The 21,874-nt window shown below is 44.8% G+C and overlaps 1 protein-coding gene, 1 long non-coding RNA gene and 1 pseudogene across 3 annotated transcripts in view; 2 read left to right on the top strand and 1 right to left on the bottom strand.

The window, feature by feature from the left end:
- The window catches only part of KLF3 (KLF transcription factor 3), a 33,736-nt gene extending 16,784 nt beyond the window's left edge, over positions 1-16,952 (bottom strand). Inside the window, exons 1-2 of one of the 2 annotated variants that reach the window (XM_012753911.3) lie at positions 16,606-16,952; positions 291-386 (exon numbers count right to left, since the gene is read on the bottom strand). In XM_012753911.3, the coding sequence (XP_012609365.1) occupies positions 291-347 (57 nt within the window). In that variant the 5' untranslated portion in view covers positions 348-386; positions 16,606-16,952. Of the gene's footprint in view, positions 1-290; positions 387-7,476; positions 8,213-16,605 lie in introns of those variants that run through there. The other variant, XM_012753910.3, reaches the window with a different exon arrangement.
- On the top strand, positions 602-1,629 carry LOC105865401 (serine-threonine kinase receptor-associated protein pseudogene; annotated as a pseudogene).
- Positions 16,179-21,874, top strand: part of LOC142870092 (uncharacterized) — a 177,940-nt gene continuing 172,244 nt past the window's right edge. The window contains exon 1 of the long non-coding RNA XR_012918654.1: positions 16,179-16,324. This is a non-coding gene — a long non-coding RNA (uncharacterized LOC142870092). The remainder of the gene's footprint in view (positions 16,325-21,874) is intronic.

Raw genomic sequence — 21,874 nt, 5'->3', positions numbered from 1 at the left:
AAACTTACTGCCGTCACGACTGGATTCCCTGTGGTCTGAGTTCTGTGCTGATCGTATGTATCTTGGGGACGCGGGGCACGGGTTGTTAAGGAAGCAGGGACCCCATTCATTAAAAGGCACAGTTGCTAGGAGAGCATTTATCTCACTTATCACTAGGGGCTTTGAGAAAAGATTTGCCTATGAAATGCCTGACAAGTAAATGAGTGCCTTTAAGGAATAACATGATACACAATAATGTTACTAACCCTTAGGAAGAAATAAGGAAATTAATTTAACTTTGGAAGACTTACCACGGAGACAGGGTCCATGGCCTCTTGCTTGACAGGGACTGGGTCAAACATGAGCATTCTTTTAGTTAAACCTTCTAGGGTGCTCTGGTGTTGGGCCTAGAAAACAAAACAAGGTAAACATTTAAATCTCAAGGTTTCTTTAAATACAAACTAGTAAAACTAAAATATGATACTCCTCCATCCCCTACACGGCCCCTGGAATGGCTGGAATTTGCTTCCTTTACCTGTGAAAGATGCCATTTTATGTAATTAAAATCAGACCCCAGGATGACGACCCTCAGCTCACCAGCCCAATCGCTGGGTTCGCCGCCATGGCAATGAAGCAGACTCGGCTCACTGGCTCGGGCCACACGCGGCCCGTGGCTGATTTGGCCTTCAGTATTCTTAATCAGCACTTGCAAAGATGGTAAACCTATGCTACACTAGGGAGATATAGGAGACTGGATTGGAACATTTTTGGGTCACAAAGGTGCTGTTTGGGGTGCAGCATTGAATAAGGATACCACGAAAGCAGCTACAGCAGCTGCAGATTTCACAGCCAGAGAGTGGGATGCGGTCTCAGGAGATGAATTGATGACCCTGGCTCATAAACACATTGTCAAGACTGTGGATTCCACACAGGACAGCAATTATTTGTTAACCTGGGGACAGGATAAACTATTACGCATATAGGACTTGAACGAACCTGAAGCAGAACCTAAGGAAATTAGTGGTCACACCTCTCATATTAAAAAGGCTCTATGGTGCAGTGAGGATGAACAGATTCTTTCAGCTGATGATAAAACTGTTCGCCTTTGGGATCATGCTATTATGATGGAAGTGAAATCTCTAAATTTTAGTATGTCTGTGAGTAGTATGGGATATATTCCTGAGGGAGAGATTTTGGTTATAACTTATGGACGATCTATTGCTTTTCATGGTGCAGTAAGTTTAGACCCAATTAAATCCTCTGAAGCTCCTGCAACCGTCAATTCTGCATCTCTTCATCCTGAGAAAGAATTTCTTGTTGCGGGTGGTGAAGATTTTAGACTTTATAAGTATGATTATAATAATGGAGAAGAATTAGAATCCTACAAAGGACACTTTGGTCCTATTCACTGTGTGAGATTTAGTCCTGATGGAAAACTCTATGCCAGTGGTTCTGAAGACGGAACATATGGCAGACTGTGGTAGGAAAAACATATGGCCTTTGGAAATATGTGTTTCCTAAAGAAGATAGTGGGGAGCTGCCATAGCCAAAATTGGTTTTCCAGAGACAAAAGAAGAAGAGCTAGAAGAAATTGCTTCAGATAATTCAGATTCCATCTATTCTTCAACTCCTGAAGTTAAAGCTTGATCATCAAACACTGGCCACAGATAGCATACAACTTATGGACTAAAACAACAAACAGAAAAGCCATTAGCCTTCCAGAGTTAGTCTCTGCTTAAGGCAAACACAGCAGTAAATAATGGGGAATATGAATTAGCTCCAGTGCTGGAACAACTAACTTGGTGTTACCTGTAAGTAAAAACTCAAGAGTATCAGGTGAATTATGCTCCAATAGTACCATGGGCTGTTGTTTTTTAAAAAATGAGTATGTGCAACCAACATCCAATTTCTCTTATTATAATTAGATTCCTTGTGGCCGTTTATGTTACTATGGCGAAGAAAAATATATTGGCTTATTTTTCTGACTTTTCCATTATAGCAGAATGCCTTTTTTTTTTTTTTTTTTTTTTTGCTTTAGTCATAAAGAAGAGAGAATTCATGATTAAGTAACTGGTTGATTTCTCTTTCATTGTACACTGCTTCTGAACACCTGTTTTTAGTTGTCTAAATAAAATGCCTCTAAAACAAAAACAAACAAATAAACCCAGACCCCATGGTAATAACCAGATGAGAGCCAACTGACATTTAACTCAAAAACATAAGCCCTGACATTTCTGGACAGTATGTACAGCCCCTTCTCACAACAAAGCTTGCTTAGGATTGCTGCGTAACCCACTAGAAGTATACATTACATAAGACTGTTAACCACCTTTCCTTTTCCCCTAGGTTCATTATAGAAAAATCAGGGGAAAAAAAGACAAGCAAAGAGAAAACCTAGAACCAAACATTAAAATTTTTTTTATTGTAATAAACCTTCTCTTTTATTGAGATGGGGGTCTCACTATATCACCCAGGCTGGTCTTGAACTCCTGGGCTCAAGCAATCTGCTTCAGCCTCCTGAATAGCTGGGATTACAGGTGTGAGCCACCACTCAGAGCTTTTCTTTTTAAATAGGACCATAGTTTACATCGGGCGTCCTCAAACTACGGCCTGTGGGCCACAAGTGGGTGTTTTTGCCCCTTTGTTTTTATACTTCAAAATAAGATATGTGCAGTGTGCATAGGAATTTGTTCACAGTTTTTTTAAAACTATAGTCTGGCCCTCCAATGGTCTGAGGGACATTGAACTGGCCCCCTGTTTAAAATGTTTGGGGACCCCTGGTTTACATACTATTTAGTACCCTTCATTTCACTTATTGTGAAAATGCCCCTTTTTCAGTAAGTATGGTTCCATACCCTCAGATTAACTGTGCCATACAGTGCGAACAGATCAGTTATTTGTCCATTTTTATTGGCACTTACGTTGCTTCTAAATTTCCCATTGCAAGCAGCAATGGACCTCTTTATACTAACGTCTTCCTGTACATCCTTCAGCAATTTTTAGGAAAAATTTTATGAAGGAGAATTCTTGGGTAAGAAGTATATTCACTTTCCAAAGCATCTGATGTATTATCCAACAAAGATGCTCTATCATTTTCATTAATAAAATAGAAGCCATTTTCCAAAATTTCAACCACTTAAAAAGAAATAAAAACTGCCAATGTTAGTCTCAAATGGCAAATTATTTTTATTCTAAGTTGATCTGATTATTGAAGTTCAATTTTTTTCATCTTTACTGACCATTTAGACTTCTTTTGAGAAATGCCTACTCAAGTCCTGAGCCTTTCCCCACCTCCCCAGGCCATTTCTTATCGTTTCTAAGCACTTTTCACATATGGAGAAAATCGGCTTGTTTTCATTCCGATTTTGCCTAATGTAAAGGAAATGTCTGCCTTGATCCTGTCCTGTCCTTCTCTTCTATTTTTTTCGGCTTGTTATCTCTGTTTTCTTCTGTGTTCTATACTAGTCTACTTCTAACACTAATCTACATCAAGCCAACTATTACACTTCCTCACAGGACAAAATATTCAGTGTCCTCAATGTTCACCTGCATTTCATAAGGTGACAGAGTCACTGTCTAGCTACTAGACTGATCGTCAGAAACCTATTTCAGGCACTTACTATCCAAAGTTGGTTTTAGTGTTCAGCGCTTTGATTAGAGAGGTAAGATCTTTACAGATCACCCTGGTTTGAGGGGCAAAGTGAAAAATTTCTAGATTGAGTTCTACATGAAGAAGTTGCAGAAGTCCTGGGTTCTGGTACTGTGTTTCAGTATTAAAAACCTTTGCCCCCACCTCCACAATATCAATCCTATAGTTTACTGAGTTTATGCTATATGGGTTATACTAAGATATCGTCTCATACAATTGCAGAAATAGCATTGTGTAGTTCTTGCACTTCATTGCTTCGTTGAAGCCTGTTCTACATCTCCTGCCAACACATGAATTTCATCAATAACTCATCAGGCCCTGACTACAAAATTCTATTTTCCTTCATCACAGGACATATTATAATTTACAAACACAATTTGATACCAGGCTACTCAACTCAATGGTGCTACCTCCCTTTTATGTATCCCAGCAAGAACAAACTCCAATAGCCAGTGAAAAATAGATGATTTCCTAACGAAGAATGAAAACGCTTTTTCGTCTTGGGATCTATTATTAACCAGTTCCCAGACTAGAAGCTGCATGGATGGACATGATTCTAAGAATTATTGTCCAGTGCCCCATAGTGGACCATAAATAAAAGATGTGAGATCTCCTGCTTACATTAATGAGGTCAGATATTTTGGCAGCCCTGACTCACGGCTGACTATCCTGCTGCAGTCTTCCTCACCAAGCCTTCTGCACTGAATTCACTCTTAGAGAGCCAGCTGTTACACTAGTCAGGATCTTGATGCAAATTCTTCTTAATAAAAAAGCACTCACGTTCTCAGGTGTATAAGGGAAGAGCCCTGGTCTTAAGACTCTAGCAAATTGCCACTTAGCCTGACCATGGGACAAGTTTTTTCACATGTGAAATGCAGACCCCACCCTTCCTTACTTCTCAAGGTTTTAGGTCTTTATCAAATCAGATTAAAAAAACAAACAATCCCCAAATCCCCACATACTCTTTTGCCCTCTAAATTATTTATGTCAACAAATATGCACATAATTTTGGGATACACACAACACTAAATTTGTTGGTTTCTACTTTTGGAGCCATGTCTGGTATTTGCCTCTTTGCTAATATACCTAGCCTTAGAGGTCAATCCCTTTACCCTGAAGTGAAACTCAGACTAAATTTAGTTTCAAAGTTAACAGTTGCCTACATCCTGTACAAGGTCTCACAGACGGCCTTGTGACTTTATAACTGTACAACTGCAATAGCTGCCACATGAGGCTAGCATGGTCGCCACACCGTGCCTTATCTTGCACTCTTTACTACCAGTAACTGTGTCATAGTAGAATAAATTAAGATGATGGGTTCTCGAGTTCCCTTCAGTTTAAATTCTAACATTTAGCTCTTATCACTTTCAATGACTTTGTCTATTACCCACAGTGATGACTACTGAATCCATTTAGAAATGAATTACACATTAGCCTGCAATAAATTTTATCATTTAAACATATTATTTAAATCATTATTAAGTTTTTATTTTATCAAATTTAAGGAAATTGGTGTTTTGCAAGTCGTATAGCCCTAAAACACTGATCCTAACGAAACCTGATTCATTTTTGTTAAAAAATAACTACAACGGCATGTTTATTTGCACCTCAAACTAATACAAATGTTGATGACGAACTATTTCTCATTATAGGAGCATTTACGCTAATAAAGGAAGGAGGATAGGATTAGAATACATCATTTTGTATCTCCTAACTAAATAATGCATCACTGGACGATAAAAAAAAGTCTGTGCAAAATACAAATATCACGATGAACAGAATCAAACTCACTGACCATTTACATGTCCAACAGCACTTTGTTCTTATTTCGGTAACTTCTGAAATGACTTTTAAGTGATTATGCTTTTAGTGATAAGCATACAATATGAAAGAGAACATGCAAAGAAAAAGACTGGAATGATATACAATCCGAACCTGTTAACAAGAGCTTCCTGAGAGTGGTGGAGAGTGGGGGTGCGGCATAGCTTTATACATATCTGTGTGCTGACTTTTAAGTTTATTAATTCTGTAATTAAAAACTTTTAATAAAAACAAATTAAAGAGGTAAGCCAGAAAGGAACCAAATTTAAGAAAATCAAACACATTAATGTAAACCAGGCTTTTATTTGCAAAAAATTTCTGTACTTTGTACCCATATCTCTGAATAGGCCACTTTTGTCATTGGTATTGACTTTGTTTATGGGTTCAGGTCTAGCATCAGAAGAGAGTGACTGCAATGTCTTCAAAGTGCCTTCTGTGTAACTGAGAAGTAACTTAAGCACTTGAAGAATTCGGGTCCCTAAACTTGGTGGTCTCTGTTACCCTTGGGCAGTTAGGTGCTCCCGGGATATTACTGTCATTTTAAAAGCATACTGAATAAACCACAAATGCTTAGGAAATCTACTACTCAACACCAACAGCAATCTTAAATAGCACCACTAGGTGGCACACTACAACAGGTAGTAGAGACAAGGCCACTGGCAGTCAATCCAGTGTGCCAACCTCAGAGTCTTTAAACCTATTGTTTTAACCAAGCTCAGGAATTCTATTAACCATTTTATGTGGGTATCACAGAGATGAGGCCCCACATGTGGTTCTATTTTTTCTCACAACTATTTCCCCCAACAATAAACACATTTACATCTTCATTATATGTAACTAGCTTAGCAGCAATACATCCTAAGGCAAACTAAGCAATTCCAGGATAACAAAATTGCATTTAGAAAAGAAAAAAAGGGCAGAACTATTTTTTAAAAAAATTCTAAGTTATCGCGGTGCTTAACAGCAAAAATATGTAAAAATATCTCCATTGCCAAAATAATCTTTCCCAATGTGTTATTTTGCTGAAAAGGGCCAATAAAGCAGAATTGTTGCCAAAAAGGAAGAAATGGATTTCCTTTCACACTCCTTCCATTTATATTTCTGACTTTTCAGATGTCAAAATAAGGGTCAAATAATTTGTCACGATGCAAAATTGTGTGATTGTGTATTTAAAAGCTTGGAGAGTTGGAGAGTCATTTACATGAAGTTTCAGAAGCCATCAGCCCAGCCTGGGAGTCCCGACTGCTGTCGTCCTCCACGCTTAGAAATCCACAGCGTCCTCAGGGAAGAGGTCGGGGGACGCCCCAAACTTATTCTGAAAGTAGCTAGTCTTGAAGCAAGAGTGTGTTTTATTACAAAAACAATCTTAGGGATGACGCCTGCCCCTTCCTCAGAAGCGCCAACAGGGAGGGAGCAGCCGCAGAGAGAACAAGCCTGCGCCAGAGCCGTCTCCTCCCAGTTCTTGGGGATACAGCAAGACTTGCCTCTGACACTCTCCCCTACTCCCCTTTCCATGTCCTATTTCTTTCCTCAGACCCTCAAAGGGCCCCAACATTGCCTCCCCCACCCAGGTCTGAACTTAAGCCTCCCTCCAAGCCAGCACGGCTCCTGGCTGACCTCAGCAAGGTGCAGGGTTTGTGGAAAACAGCACGACTCAGCCATCCATCGGTTAAGTGACCCTTTTAAACTCCTCCAACTGTCTGGATTTTAAAAAGAGGAAAAACATCACAACCCCCCACCCTTTACTCCCCAAAAGAACTTCAGGGAGAAAAGGAAAGAGCTTTGTGTGTATGCGTGTGATTCTCGGCCAGGAGCAGGGCCCAGCAACATCCCTGCGGTCAAACTTGCTTTCCAGATAAGCTTTTCTGTCTTCATTTCTTTGCCCAGACTCTTCAAAATCTCCTGCTGCCTCAAGTCATAGTTAGTGGCAGCTGTCCCGGCTAGAAACACAGGGACCAGCAACAGATGTCAATAGGCATTTTTAAGCTAGAGGCTCCTTTAAGAAAAAGCTAAGTGCTGGCACCTACCTGGAAGTGTGTCCTTTTCATACCACTCCACGATTTTCACCTGCCTCTGTCTTCTATCGCTGCTTTGAAAGGAAATAAACTCAGAGTATCTCTAAATCTTTGCCCCTCATGAGTTATTTTGCATGAACATGTATTGTAAGTGGGAAAGAAGTTAATTATTTCGTTTCAGATGAAATATAATGATCCAGTGAGCAAACAATCCACCCTCTCTCCTCTCTCGGCTAACAAGCCACCCAATTTTACTTTCCTGCCTCCACCCATCTGCTCCACCCTATGGAGAGTTGCCAAGGCGAGCCCAACTTGTCCAAACAGGACATGGCTTCAGATAAGACTCTGCCCACACCCTGTACTTCGGAAAGACCAAGTGAAGCAATTGATTTTGCATGTAAATAAGGACAGGTGCAAAGGTAACAACGAAGCAAAATCCCTACATGTTTCCACACTGACACTGAGGCCCAGCAAGCCGGGATGGGGGCTGGCAAAACCCACTCTTTCAGCTCTCAAGCTCAAGGCCACCTGGTTGGCGGTATCCCACACCCTTCTCAAAGCAATTTTAACAAACTCGAATCATTTCCCCTACTAGGGTTACGCCTTGTTCTCCTTCTTTGTGCTCTCTGACAATTTTGTGTCTTAGTTTTATGGGCAAGCAACCTAAGATAAATTGAAAAATACCCATGTCTAATCCTGCTGTGTATGTATCTCACCAGGCCTTGCCTAAGCCCTCACAATTCTCTTCTGTGAGGCGTTATATAATCAAAGCCAGAGGGCTGCGTGAGGCCACCCCGCCCTCATCTGCCTCTGCCTGGTGCCTCCCTATCGCTGCAGACCCACCCGGACTCCACCCTGAGGGGCCTCCACCCTTGGGGCCCCACCCTGCAGGGAGTGGGAGCTGGGACGGGCCAACTGGCTCTGGGCAGCAGCCAGTTCCTGGAAATTCCAGCCTGAACAGGGATGGCTGAAACCTTAAAAATAACCAGAAAGAGTCCTCAGTGTGGTAGTCTCTCTGCTCCTGAGGACCCACCATTAAAGTTCACCCCAAAGAACCACTGAACCTTTGGATACAAAACCATGAACGAATACTGCTCTCCCTTCAAAAGTAAACAAAAAAGAAACAAACAGAAAAAAGCATTTTGAACCACTGCTATCGACATGGCCCAAACCCAAGTCCTCCCCCTTGCTCCTGCCTCTAAACGGCTGTCCCCTCCCAATCTTCCATTTGCTTTATTTTCTGGTCATTCAGCCTGGAGACCTAGAGGCCATCTTCAAAGCCTTCCTCATCTCCTCTGCTTTCCCCTGCTACTCCTGCAGCAGGGCCAAGCCCTCAGCATCTCACAGCTCTGTGGCTGGAGCTCCTCCACTGGTCTCCCCGCCTCCAGGTGCCCTCCTCTCGGTCCATGCCGACCCCTGAGGATCTTCACAGTCCTCCCAAGTTCACAAGCCCTCCTCCCACGGGGTTCTCCAGGGCTCCCAAGCGGGCCCAGGCGCCCATACCCGCACCCTCTAGCCAGCTGCCCTGCTCCAGCAAGCCTCGCTGCGGCTCCCCGCCCCAGGCCTTTGTTCACTTTTGGCCGGTGCTGATGCTGGGCAACCGTGTGGAATGCCCCCTCCCCTTCCGGCTTATCTAAATCCTCCTAACTCTTCAAAGACCAGCTCAAGGCCCTCCCCACTCTGTGGGGCCAGCTGATCACTCCCTGGTGGATCCCAGGCTGCCTCTTCTTACCCAGACACACCCTGGGCCTTTCAGCTTTCCCGGTGGTACCACCACCTGAAGCATGGGGAGCACCTGAAGGAGACAGGTACGCCTCACCCTTTCTTAGAGGGCTCCCTCCCCACTCCCCAAAGGAGATCAGGCTTGTCAATGAATGAATTTTTTCTGTCAAGCATATAAGAGCACTTAGCCCATAGTGAGTTTTACAATCATCTCCCTTTCCCTCTGAATGCACTGGTCTCCCTTACACGGGCAATGGGTGTGAAGGAGGCCCTAACCCTAAAGGACACCTAGTAAACTAAACTTCCGCAGAAAAGTCACTGCTCCTGACCTTAACCTTGCCTATCACGGGTACTCCAGAGACCTTATCAATACCATCCTCAGAGAATTTATTATTTTCCACCCAGGAGGTCTTCTAAACAAGTCTAGTGTCAAGGTCTCTAACCTCTGTTTGAAAGACTAAAATACAGAAAAAGAAAGAGAGAGAGGGAAAAGGAGGAGGATGAGGAGGCAGCTACAGGGGGAGGGTGTGTGTGGATGAGGAAACACTAGGTTTTTAAAAAAGGACACTTCCCTTGAGCAAGGGCAGCAAGGGGCAAGTGATGTCACAGGTTCCTGCTGACCATCACCATCTTTATGACTGGTAATCAGCAGGCGTTGCTCTTGACTTGGACGTGTCACTTAATACCAGTGAGGTGGGTACTGCCGTCCCCATTTTACAGATAAGAACACCGAAACAGAGAGATAAAGTAATCTGCCCAGATCACACAGCTGCTAAACTGTACAGCCAGAATCTAAATCCAAGGTAGTCTGACTTCAAGGCTGGTGGCCTTAGCACTCCACTCTACCACCGCCCCAGGCAGAGGGCGCTGCAGCAGACAGGGAGAGTGGTTTCTGCCAACAGGTTGGTCCTGGGGGAAGACCAAGAACTCGGGAGCGTCTACATCTACTTACAGCAGTGACGACTTCCACTCCTCCCGTTTCGGCATGCGCGTGGACACGAGATCAAAAGACACATTCGGAAGGCCCCAAATTAGGGTATTATTCTTCCTGCCAATGCACCTGCAATTGTCCATAAAACTGAGAAAAATTGGCAGCTTTACCCAAGTAAACACGGAAATCCTCATAATAACTGTACAAGGGTGGAAGGGTCAGGTCCTCATCCCCATTTTAGAAATGAGGAAATGGAGGAACAGAGGTGAAATGACCCGCCCAATTTCTGAGCTGGCTGGACCTTCCGCCAAGAACAGAAATGTGTCTGCCTGCAGACCAGGGCTTTCTGTTCTGCTTCAGAGCCTGTGTGCTACGGGAACTCACGCGGGGTCATCCCCAGCAGGAAGGGTGTGGGTGCGCTGTGCCACACTGGCCACGTGAGCCATGCCATCAGGAGGTTCCAGCAGGCAATTAAGATTTCAAAATGCCTTTTCAGGTTAGATCACTGCAGATCCACTCCGTCCTGTGGCATAACTCAGAGTAATGATTGCACATAATCTGAGATGAGCTCTAATAAGTAGGTACTCAATAAATACTTGTGAGATGAATAATTGAACGGATGTCAAACTACACCTCTCACATGCTAGGATAAATGAAGGACGAAAGGCCCTGGAATAATTGTATACCAGGTGTAAGACATGGAGAATTTATCCAGTGGCCAGTAAAGCCAGCCTGAAATATTACCTTCTAAAATGCAAAGTAAATGTGAAAACTTTTGGCAACTTGGGAGAGAAAAATTCCCTGTTTGGAGAACTAAGCAGAACAGGAACTTGATCATACAAATGAAAGCAGTTTTTGAATGCAAAACTTTGGAAGGTACCAGGGTTTAAAGTGCAAGAAGAGATAAAGGAGTGGATTTCAGTGATTAGACTCAAAGAACAGTAGTAGTAGTCGAATAGCATATAGGCCAAGGGAGAAAAACCTATACTGGATTCAGAAGTTGCTCTCCAGGGTAGAATGCACTGATCTCAATATCCACTTGATCTCTTATGTCCAGTCCAGATTTGGCCAAACTCCACTGATCTGGGCTGAGACTAGCTCTGGGCCATCCTGGCAGGACCCCAAGCCTCCCAGAGACTGGCAACCATCTTGAGTATGTGAGACTAAGCTGGGCACTCCTGGGTCCTCCTGCAAAAAGGCTGCCTCAGGGAGCATTCCCTTCCTGGAATTGAGGGTAAGAGGTAGACCCAGGGGTTAAACTAAATGCACGGGCTGAAGGGCAGCGCTCCATTTTAACTCCAGCCCCCTTAATATAATTAGATGGAGAAATGATAATGAATTCAGCCTGCCAACACAATGGAGTGAGTTTCAAAAATCTTCAGAAACCTGTTTTGCTAAAAGAAAGAACTTTACTACAAACCCTCTGACTTAGGGATACAATACATACTGGTAATTTTCTTAATGTTCCATTGAATGTGGCAGCACTCCAGAATCAGCGCAGGGCCAGTGGAAAGGACAGTTTTTTGCTTTGGGAGAAATCAATCCTAGTTCTGGTTCTGGAACTGTGTCTGCAGCATTGTGCCTCTTTTATTACTACTAAATTTCAAGGAAGGAGAGTTGAGTTGGGGAAGAAAGAGCAGGGCTACCCCCTTTAGACAATGCTCGCCCTTATCAGGGCAGACTGCTGTCTGGTTTCCTGTCTCCAGCTCTGGCATGACTGCTTAAGATGAGAAACGGGGTCTAAGAAAGAGACAGGGCAGGCTCGTGAGAATGCTAACAACCATCATAATCCTCGTCCAACTCACTCGAAGAATATCACATATTAGCAAACCAGCTAATTGTTTTAAGACTCTAGGGATTTTTTTTTAAGCTAGAACCAATGATAAATGAAGCACTTCAGAAAAAGTACAATTTCCAGAATAATGTATTTCCTAGTATTTAAAGGATGAGGCTGCTTATATTTTTGTTTTTCTTAAACAAAACTGGGTGTAAAAACAGTAAGAAATACTGCCCAAGAAAGCTGTCATTTGATAGCAAAAATGTTGACTGGGAAATATTAAGAAGGCAAGCACCAAAAGGGAAGATAGCAATACAATGAGACTGAAATAGGAGTCATGGTTTATATAGTCAAGAGATAAAACTATTTTTCTCATTTTTTGGTAATTATAGAAACTATCAGATAGTATAATTTTCCTTAACTATTTAGCTTAGCATCTAAAAGCTTGCAGAATTTTTTTTCTGCCAGAATATATTAGATCCTAATCATCTCTATTAACCACTTCCCTCTCCTCCCAAAAAGGGGAGGGGAGAATTTGGGGAAAGCCAAATAAAGACTCTGTTTACCAAGTTTAGTTGAACTGTTAACAACTTTGGAAGTAAAACAAACAAAAAAAAAAACTGCTTCAATTTGGGCTACTTAAGAATTTAAGATTAAAGGCCTCTTGTCCTACAAGTCAGCTTAATATTTCAAGTTGCTCTTCCCAGAGCGGAAAGGAAGAATCTTGACTTTCCAAAGCTCCTAACTTTTCTCAAGGAAAGTTATCAGTAGCCAATTATTTGATTCTAGTACCTTCATATCAATGTTTTATACTTTCCTTTTATACATAAAGAATGTGGTGGAATGTGACATTTAAAACCAAAGTACTACTGTTATAAATTTTTAAGAGTTCAGGCCTGATTTGCTGCTTCAGCAACTTTTTGAATTCCATTAGAGACATTGTAGATGAGTCCTTTAGATGTTAAATAAAATCCCCAAATAAGTTTAGAAAAGAAACTTGCCATACGTTTTCTTTTTCAACCATTTCCTTGAAACTTAGTTTCTCCAGAACCCAGAGCAAAATAATTTGTTAAAGCAGGTTTTAACTAGTTAACCCAGAAATTCATTAACTTACAAAATATTTTAAAAAATGGAATTATGAAAAAATTGTCATTGAAAAAAAGAGCAAGAGCATTTTCCTTCTGTTTTCAAAATATAAGATTAAAATTTTCCAAACTATCATTAAATGAATGTTCTTGCCAGTTCTCCTTTTCTTTGAGCTTTTAATTCTTAAAAACAGTTGGGAAATCAGATCTAGAAAGAATACTATACAGTGAAATCTTTGTCCTTAAAAACAAATAATCCTGGGACCTTCCCATTATGTCTTATGCTTTGCTTCAATTATTTTCCTAAAGATTTTTCCTTCAAAACATAAGCAAGACTTTCAATTCAGCCCAGGCTACCAAGCCTGCTCAAATTCTCCCTCCACAGAAGCTGCCCAGAGAGGTGGTATGTGTTAAATGGGAATAAGGGTGGGCCATCTCTTTCAGGTAATGCCAGGTCTTCCAACCTGTGAGGTGTTAAGCCTGATCCAAAATTGACAGCTTCAGGGCAAAATGCCTATCTTAAAACAAATATGCTACCCACCCCAACACTAGAATTACAAACAAACAAAACAACCTCCTTTGGATTTCTTTGCCAATATGCACTTAAATTTCTCAAAATCACAATCTGGCAATGAGATATTAAAAAAGGTAAAAGTATTTATTCACTCATATAAACGCAGTGGAGCAAAGGGTGTACGTAAAAAGGTTAACCGACTTCTCATTATGACATAACACAGGCATCTTGAGCAATAGCAAGTGTGTAGAGACATGATAACTCCCTGGGTGGGGATAGGGAGTTTAGGGGCAGGGACCACGGCCTGGTCTGGACTACTGATCTACCAGAAAACAGCCTGAAACAGGAAAGAGCACACATATGCCACTTGGAATGTATGACGCAAACCCCAGCCTTGAAACAAAGAACAGGAAACAGCTCTGCTGGCTGTGCTGGAGAGAAAGCACAGAGAAACATTTAGCCGGCCCTCCCTGACCCTATATTCATGAGCAGCTGGAGTTTTTTAAGACAACAACGGGGGGTGGAGGTGTTTGCTCTATGGGTGTGAATAATAACACCAGCTTTATACAGGGGACCTGCCCTATTTACAAATAGGAACTGCCACATACAGTAAACATCATAAGTGAAATGTGATTTTATCATATTCAAGCAGCCAAGCAGGGGAGACCTTCCTAATGAACACCAGCCTCCCTCTGGATTCCTTTTGTCCCCTTCTGCCTCATCCCAGTGGCTAGTCCCTAGCTCTGATCAAATTCTAGATTAGGATAATGATTATCGTTTAGCCTCAGTACATGATGAAAAAAATGAAGATAGAGCACTGATGCTAAGAATTCAGATTACAATTGAGTTACTCCACACAACTAAAATTGGACCAATTTTTATGCCTCCTTTAGTCACAGAGCTAAATTCCAAGACACAGACTGTGGGACATCTAGAGTAACCCAAAACATTCACTGTCTTTTTCAAATGCAGTTATAGGCATTTTTGCACAAAGCTGCTCATCTGTTCTTCATATACACACATCTACAGAATTTCACCTTTTGAAAAAGTGGTTCTGTTCCTGACATTTCATTGAATCCAAAATTGTTATACAATCTGTAGAGTACCGATTTTTACAAGATATTCTAAAATGTCTATTTTTCCTTTAGGTATTTTTAAAGTAGTAAAGTACATTCATAGTCCCTTTCCCATTATTTCTCTTGACTTTGTTAGCCAGGACTGTTTAACTCAGGTTTACATTATCACAGATTTGGAGAATACAGACATAACTACAGGTAAAAAAAGAAAAAAAGGCATTACTGTGCTCACAGCAACAAGACAACTGACTGGGTTTTAATTTAGAAAGTTTGCAGTGAAGAAAACAATAGCTTTCTCCAAAGCTCTGCTGTTGTTTTATATCTGACAAGGTTTTGTGCTCTAAGCAGCTACTTTCCTTTGTTATTCTCACATTGAGATTTTTATACTTGTATTCTCCTTCATGCAAGCCAAATTGTTCTCCCAGTGTATCTTCATTGACTTACCAATAACACATTAGGTTTTTTCCTTCTAATAGTTCTGCAGCAAACCCTACTGACTGTAGAAATGAAGAAATCTGTTTCTCCAGGGAGTTTAAATTAATCAAACATCCTCTTTCAGGTTTCTATTAACAGTCTAAGGTCAGCTAACATTCTTCATGTTTCAAGCCAGAAAAAAATCATTTGTGGTCTCTTTCTTTAAACAATACTACTAACTTGAAAAAATTTTGAGATGTTGATGCTATCATTTTTCCCTCTAAAAGCAAGTCTTCCCTAGAGTGAGGCAGATTATCATCCAGATGAATTTCTCTTATAAAAACGCTCCTGAAATGCATACATAAAGCGCTCAGAAAAGGACAGCACAAAATTGCTGTGTGGAAAACCTATGATGAACCACAGGCCTATTCCCCACTTGATTTTGCTTAATTACAGATACTAAACCTAAATTTAGTCAGACTCCCACTTCATACTTTCCCCATATAGCAGACTTTTTTGAGATTATCATCAACATACTTAAAGCGTCTTGGGTGATATTAATGGAAAAATAAACTCTTAGTAAAAAAAATTCAGTGGTTCAGTATACAATGTTTACTTTAGTGAAATACAAGAAGGTGAACAATTTCCAATTTCCGTCTAACTTTACTTATTAAAAACAAGTCCCATGGACATAATTCATCGAGTATTACTGTATACTGCTGTAAAATTTAAAGCAGACAAGTGTTTCTCTCTGTTATCTGTCCCCTGAATGGATATGACAATTCCAGGTCTTATCTGCCACCTCCAAGCAAGCCATTCTGAAACGTTAGGTAGATCCCACCGATCCTGGTCCAGGGATCAGCCCCGGTCCCAACGGGCTGCTGTGGAGGCAGCTGCCTAAGGCGCTCCCGCCTCCAGGCACCGTGGCAGGGTCCGTCTGTGCCCGCAGGAGGACCCTCCAAACCCCGCCAGCTCTTCCTCCTGCCCCCAAAGATCCAGACGCCCTGGCGGCTCCTGGGCTCCAGGACCAGGAGTGGGATGCTGCCTCCAATCCCAGTTGCCCCAAGTTTCTTCTCGGAGAGCCCAGGAGGCTGCTCCAAGTTTGCTCCGCCGGGCGAGCGGCCGCGCGCCCCGTCCGGGGAGGGCTGGCGGGGGGCGCAGGCGGGGGCGGGGAGGGGCAGGACGCCGAGCCCGGTGGCGGGGGGCGCGGAGGGGAGGAGCAGGAGCGCGCGGCCTCGGCGCTGCCTTTCTGCAAACACGCTGCGACACGCGGAGAGCACCGAGATCGCCAGGCTTCCGAGGGAGCCGCGAGCGGGCGGGCGGAGGCCAGGGACCACACAGGTGAGCCCCGCCCGCGCCCGCGCCCTCCCCTGGGCCCGGCGGGCGCTGCCGGCCTCGCCCCGGGCCGCTCGGCGTCTCCCCCACCCCCACCGCGGCCGCGCCGGCCCCCTGCCCTCGCCGCCGCCCGCCCGGCCCGGCGCGAGGGGCTGCGCGCTGCCCCCGCCCGTAGCGCCCCCGCGCCCCCCATTCCCCGCGCCCTCCCCGGGAAAACCGAAACCAGACAGGCCGAAGGGGGGCGGCGGGCCTGCGGGCGGGCAAGAGAGGTAGGGAGAGGGACTTACTTTGCTGGGCGCGGGCTGAGCGCCGCGACGAGAGACAAGGCCCGGCGGCGGCTGCCTTGTGCCCGCGAGCGCAGCGGTGTCAGCGCTCCGGCCCGGGGGCGGCCGCAGGGCTCGGGGGCCGGGACGGGGACGGGCGCGGCGCGGTCGGTCGGCGGGCGCTCCCGCTGCGCTCAGGTCGGGCCCGGCTGCGCGCGGCTCCGCTCCTGGCTCCCCTCTGGCTCCTGGCACCAACTCCGGGCAGTCACATGACGCCGGCGCCGCTCGCTCTGCGAGCCTGCCGGGCTGGCGGGGTAAGTAGAGGCTGGGACCCGGGGTGGGAGGGTCAGGGAGGGGAGAGGGAGCGCCGCGGCCGCCCGGGCTGGGCGCGTCCCCACCCACTTGGGTGGAGGCAGCCGCCGGAGGGGTCGGCCGAGTCACTCGCGCAAACACGCACCCCGCCCTGCGCCCTTCCCCCGCCGCCCCCGCCTCCCGCGCCGCCCCCGCCCGCCCCGCCCAGTCACCCGGGGACGGCCTGACAGACACTCATTATTCCCCGGAGCCGGGCGCCGCCCCGCCGGCCCAACCTGTCCCGCGAGGCGCGGCTCGGCCGTGGGGCTGGGCGTGCGCGGTGCGGCCCCCGCCCGCCCCGCCCCGCGCCCTCCGCCCGCAGGCCGCGCCCGCCGCCGCGCCGCCGCCCGAGCCCGGGGGAAGGAAGGGCGGCGCTGCCCGCTCCGGGCGTCACGCGGCTGCGGCCCGCTGCGCCGCTTCCAAAACACACAGGCAGCCGGGCTCGCGGCGGCCGGCCCTCAGTCAGCCGCTCCGGCGGGAAGGGCGGCCCCGCCTCGCCGCGGGCACCGACTCGCTGGAGTTCCCAGGGTCCCCGCCTGCGGGCGCTCTTCCTCGCGCCCGGCCCGAGCCCGCGGCGGGTGGAGGGGCGGCCGGGCGGCGTCCCCGCCTTGCGGCGCTTCCTTGAAGGCCAGGCGACCCCCGGGACAACCTCCCCCGCCAGGCCTGCCCCTGGAGCGCGAGGCGACGTTAGCTCGGCTGGCCTGCCTGAAAACTTGGCAAACTTCGGTCGGGCCCTCCCGCCCAGAGAGCGCGGCCGGCGGCGGCTCGGCACCGCGCCCCTTCCCTCACGTCGCCTCCCGGCCGAGCGCGACCCGGCTGAGGCCCTCGCGGAGCTGGGAGCCGGCGGCGCGCTCTCCGTCCAAGCCAGGCCCCCTTCGAGGACTTTGTATAGCTTGGTACTAGAGTTTTGTGCCTTTTGAATTTCTTTTTAAACAGTATTAATGTAATAAAGAATGCAATAAAAAGAACAAAGGACAAATTGGTTCAATTGTTTTAGTCCTGGGTAATGTTTAAAAAACGTCCCTGCTTCAGTCTGTGGCTTATTGCTTCAAGATGTTTTAAAGGCCCTTTAATAAAGTTCACCCTTCTCACTGTGATGCTTCATCCAGGCATGGTACTACTTAAAACGTAGTGATACAGTGTATTCTGAGCCCCTTCATGTAGATGCACGGCATTATAAAATTAGTACCAGGTAACCTCAAGTAGTGAAATTGCATATTGTAAGTAATGCACATACATGAAAGACCACGTGAAGGACACTCAGAACTGGCACGGGTTCCTGTGCCATCATGCTGTCTCATGTGATTAAACTTTAAAGGGTTGAGCGTTTTTTTCTTAAAGAATAAAAACAGATACAAGAAAAAAAAGTTGGATTCTTGTGAATTACTAACTGCAATTCATTGATCTCTGACATCACTAAATATCTGATTAGATGCGTTAGGTTTTTATTCGCTGAGAAACTGTGTTAGTGACCACAGATGGAATTGTTTGCATGTTAGTGCATGGGTCATAGTTGGGGCTCAAAAAACATGGATTTCCCTAAAGGGATAAAGTGATGAAAACTTGAAGCACCTAAACCATGTTTTTCACATCGTTCACGTGGGTGGGTGTGGACTCAAAGGGGAAGAGTGTAATAGGCCTATCAGAGAAAAGTGTGATCCAAGATAAGGTAGTGGCTTTGATATAGAAGGTGGAGGAGGGAGAAGAAAAGGCATCAAAAGTTAATTAATGAACACACTGTGTTCAGTGCCCTGGGGGAAGCAGCTCAAATGCAACTTGTACAAAAATGAATCTATCCAGTGCTGGATAGATAGCTTAGTGAAGGACACCACCATCCTTCCAGTGCTCAAACCAGCAGTGCCTGAAGTGATCCTTGACTCCTCTCCTCCCTGGCAGGTCATAGCCCATTGTTCACTGAATCCTTGGTCACTGCTCACTCTCTGGCAACTACATTGGTCCAGCCTATTCCCGTAGTGTCTTTTGGTTGCCCTGTTTGTAGCATGGGTGAAGTGTGGGAAAGGGATTGGAGCAGAGGCATAAGTGTGGCCTGCCCCTTTGATGGCTTCCCTTAGGATCAAGTCCCCTGCCCACCTGGCCTCTCCCTGTCATTATAGACTCATCTCTCCCTGTTCTCCTTTCCCACTATTTTCTCCAGCAGTGCTGAACTTCTTTCTTTTCCTTTCCTCCAACTCTCTCTTCCCACCTCTGGCTCTTTGCACATGCTCATTTTTCTAGGTGGAATAGCCTCCTTACCTTCTCCCCCAACTCCTGACCACTACTCCCATTTCCCTAAATTCTGTTTATCCTTTCCTTGACTTAAATGACATTTTCTCCAAAATATATCTTCTCTTATCCCACCATTGGATGAGTTAAAGTGCTCCCTCGTGGTACTCTGGGAACATTCCTGCTTCCCCTCTCCTAACACTTCCCATTCTTTCTTGTGATTGGCTATTTAATGATCTCTTTATGGCACTAGAATGGGAACTCTGTGAGGCGAGGGACTTTGTCTTTTCAGCAAAAGTGTCTTATGTTCCGGGGCTCAGATGCTCAGTGAATATTTGTCAAAGGAATAAATGTCTTTTATGAATTCAGAAGAAGAAGGAGTCATTCTGAACTGAACACATGAGCAGGGGCTTCAGGGAGGCAAGTGACCATGAACTGCACCTAGATTAATCCAAGGGCTTTGAAACGGGAAGAGGAGGGACGAGGGAGTTTCCTTCACTGAAAGTTTTTAATCAGTGGCGTGACATGGTGAAAGTGGCGCCTAGGTCTTCTTTTTATCCTTAACACTAGCACAGTGCCTGGCACATGGTTGGTGCTCAATAAATGCTGGATAAAATTCTCAAGTTTGGTCTTTGTGGTGACTGCTTTGGTCTTGTTTCTTGCTGACAGCAGGCCACCACACAATCTAAAATATATCCCCCTTCCCATTGCTATGGTTTGGATGTTTGTTCTCTCTAAATCTTATGTTGAAATTTGGACCCCCGGTGTTGGAGGTTGGGCCTAATGTGACATGTCAAGGTTATGGCGCAAACCCCTCACGGATGGACTGATGCCCTCTCTGGGAGTGGGGAGTGCGTGAGTTCTTGCTTTGTTAGTTCCTGAGAGAGCTGGTTGTTAAAAAGAGCCTGGTACCTCCCTCCCCTCACCTTTTGCTGTTAGTGGAAGCCGCCTGAGGCCCTCATCACATGCCGAATCTTGAACTTTTCCAGACGTGAGAATCGTATGCCAAATGAACCTTGTTTCTTTATATGTTACCCAGCATGAAATGGACTAAAACATCCATTCACTGTCTAGTCATTGTCCTATTTTACTTTCTTCTTTTTTCTATCATTAACTAAAATTACCTTGTTCATTTTTTTGCTTTATTTTGTACTTTTTCTTCTCATTAGAATGTGAGCTCCGTGAGAGCAGGGACATTGTCTTATTCACTCCTCTTTCCCAAGCTTCTAGAACAGTGTCTGGCAAATGAAAGGTGTTACATAAATATTTGTTGATTAATAGATGACAACTAAAGTACCCCAAGACAACAGCAACATCTTGAAATGGATTCAGGGTCGAGTGGACACAAGCCACTACAAGCCTCCCCTTTCTTTTTGGTGGCTTATATCACAGTTCCATCTCAGGCAATCTCTTTCTGCTACACAAATACATGTTCTTGAGATTCCTTCATCCTTCTCCACCCTACGTTAGAGGTTTTCCATTCCTTCCCCCGGAAAGTTTCTATGATGGACAAAGTTATGAAGGCAAAAAAGTGGTATATGCTTATGAAATTATGAGAAGCACAGATGTCTGCCTTAAAGGAAACCAAAGCTGTATGTTTTGAAGTAAAATTGGAAATGCTGGGCTATGGATCATCCATTTATGAAGCATTACAGAGGACCGGAAGATCCTCTGCAGCATCTCTACAAGTCTCCACCTACATCATCGATCGATCCATCCATCCAATTTATAATTGCCAGGAAATAGTGCAGTTGAGTAGGTGACCAAGTGGTCTGATAAAGATCAAACTGGATATATAACCCACCCCTCCTCCAGGAGCTCTCAGCATTACTAGTACAGATGGACAATTGTCCTGGATTGTTTTTGGTAGGACAGTGCAATCAAAGGACAATGGCACAAAATCGTATGCCAAATGAACCTTGTTTCTTTATATGTTACCCAGCATGAAATGGACTAAAACACCCATTCACTGTCTAGTCATTGTCCTATTTTACTTTCTTCTTTTTTCTATCATTAACTAAAATTACCTTGTTCATTTTTTTGCTTTATCAAAATGTTGGATCTCAGAATTTAAATTGGAGAGAGAAAACAGATGGAGGCTCTGGAGAGATAGCCAAGGGATTGGTGAACTGGACATTCCAAACAGGTTGAAGAGTGGGTGCGTTGGGAATAACATAGTGAGTGACCTGGAAGGTAGGAGTGGGAGGTTGGAGTGGGGACCTGGAGTTGAACGTTTAGAGGTGAAGCAATCCCAGGGGATAGCATGGGCCAGGGAGTGGAAGAGTAGAGGGGAGTGGAGAAGATCCCCAAAGCAAAGAGACAAAGGAAAAGAGTGAGTGGGGTATTTAACATGGAACCACATGGATCGGAACTGGCCAGACAGATGCCATCCAGAGAAAGACTTAGGCCCTCAGGCCACATCTTCATTCCACGTAATAAAAGCCTCCAAGAAACTGGTGGATGATGGCAACCAGGAGACGATGGTCAGAAGATATCCTCCTTTTTCTATAGTTAAATCTGCTTTCCTTGAATCATGATTATTAAAGTTAAAAACAATCACTCATATTTGGTTGTTTATTGGTAATTTTATTAGTAAAATATGTTAACAGTTTTATTTTCTACTTTTTATTGCAAACGTACTATTTCTTCTTCATTGAGAATTTAAATCAGCTTTTGGGGACTTGTCAGACATCTTAAAACATTATTATAATAGTATTTC

The sequence above is a fragment of the Microcebus murinus genome, chromosome 3, assembly GCF_040939455.1.
Source record: "Microcebus murinus isolate Inina chromosome 3, M.murinus_Inina_mat1.0, whole genome shotgun sequence".
Lineage (NCBI taxonomy): Eukaryota > Metazoa > Chordata > Mammalia > Primates > Cheirogaleidae > Microcebus > Microcebus murinus.
The sequence above is the reverse complement of the archived record's forward strand: the minus strand, read 5'-3'. Positions and strand labels throughout refer to the sequence as shown.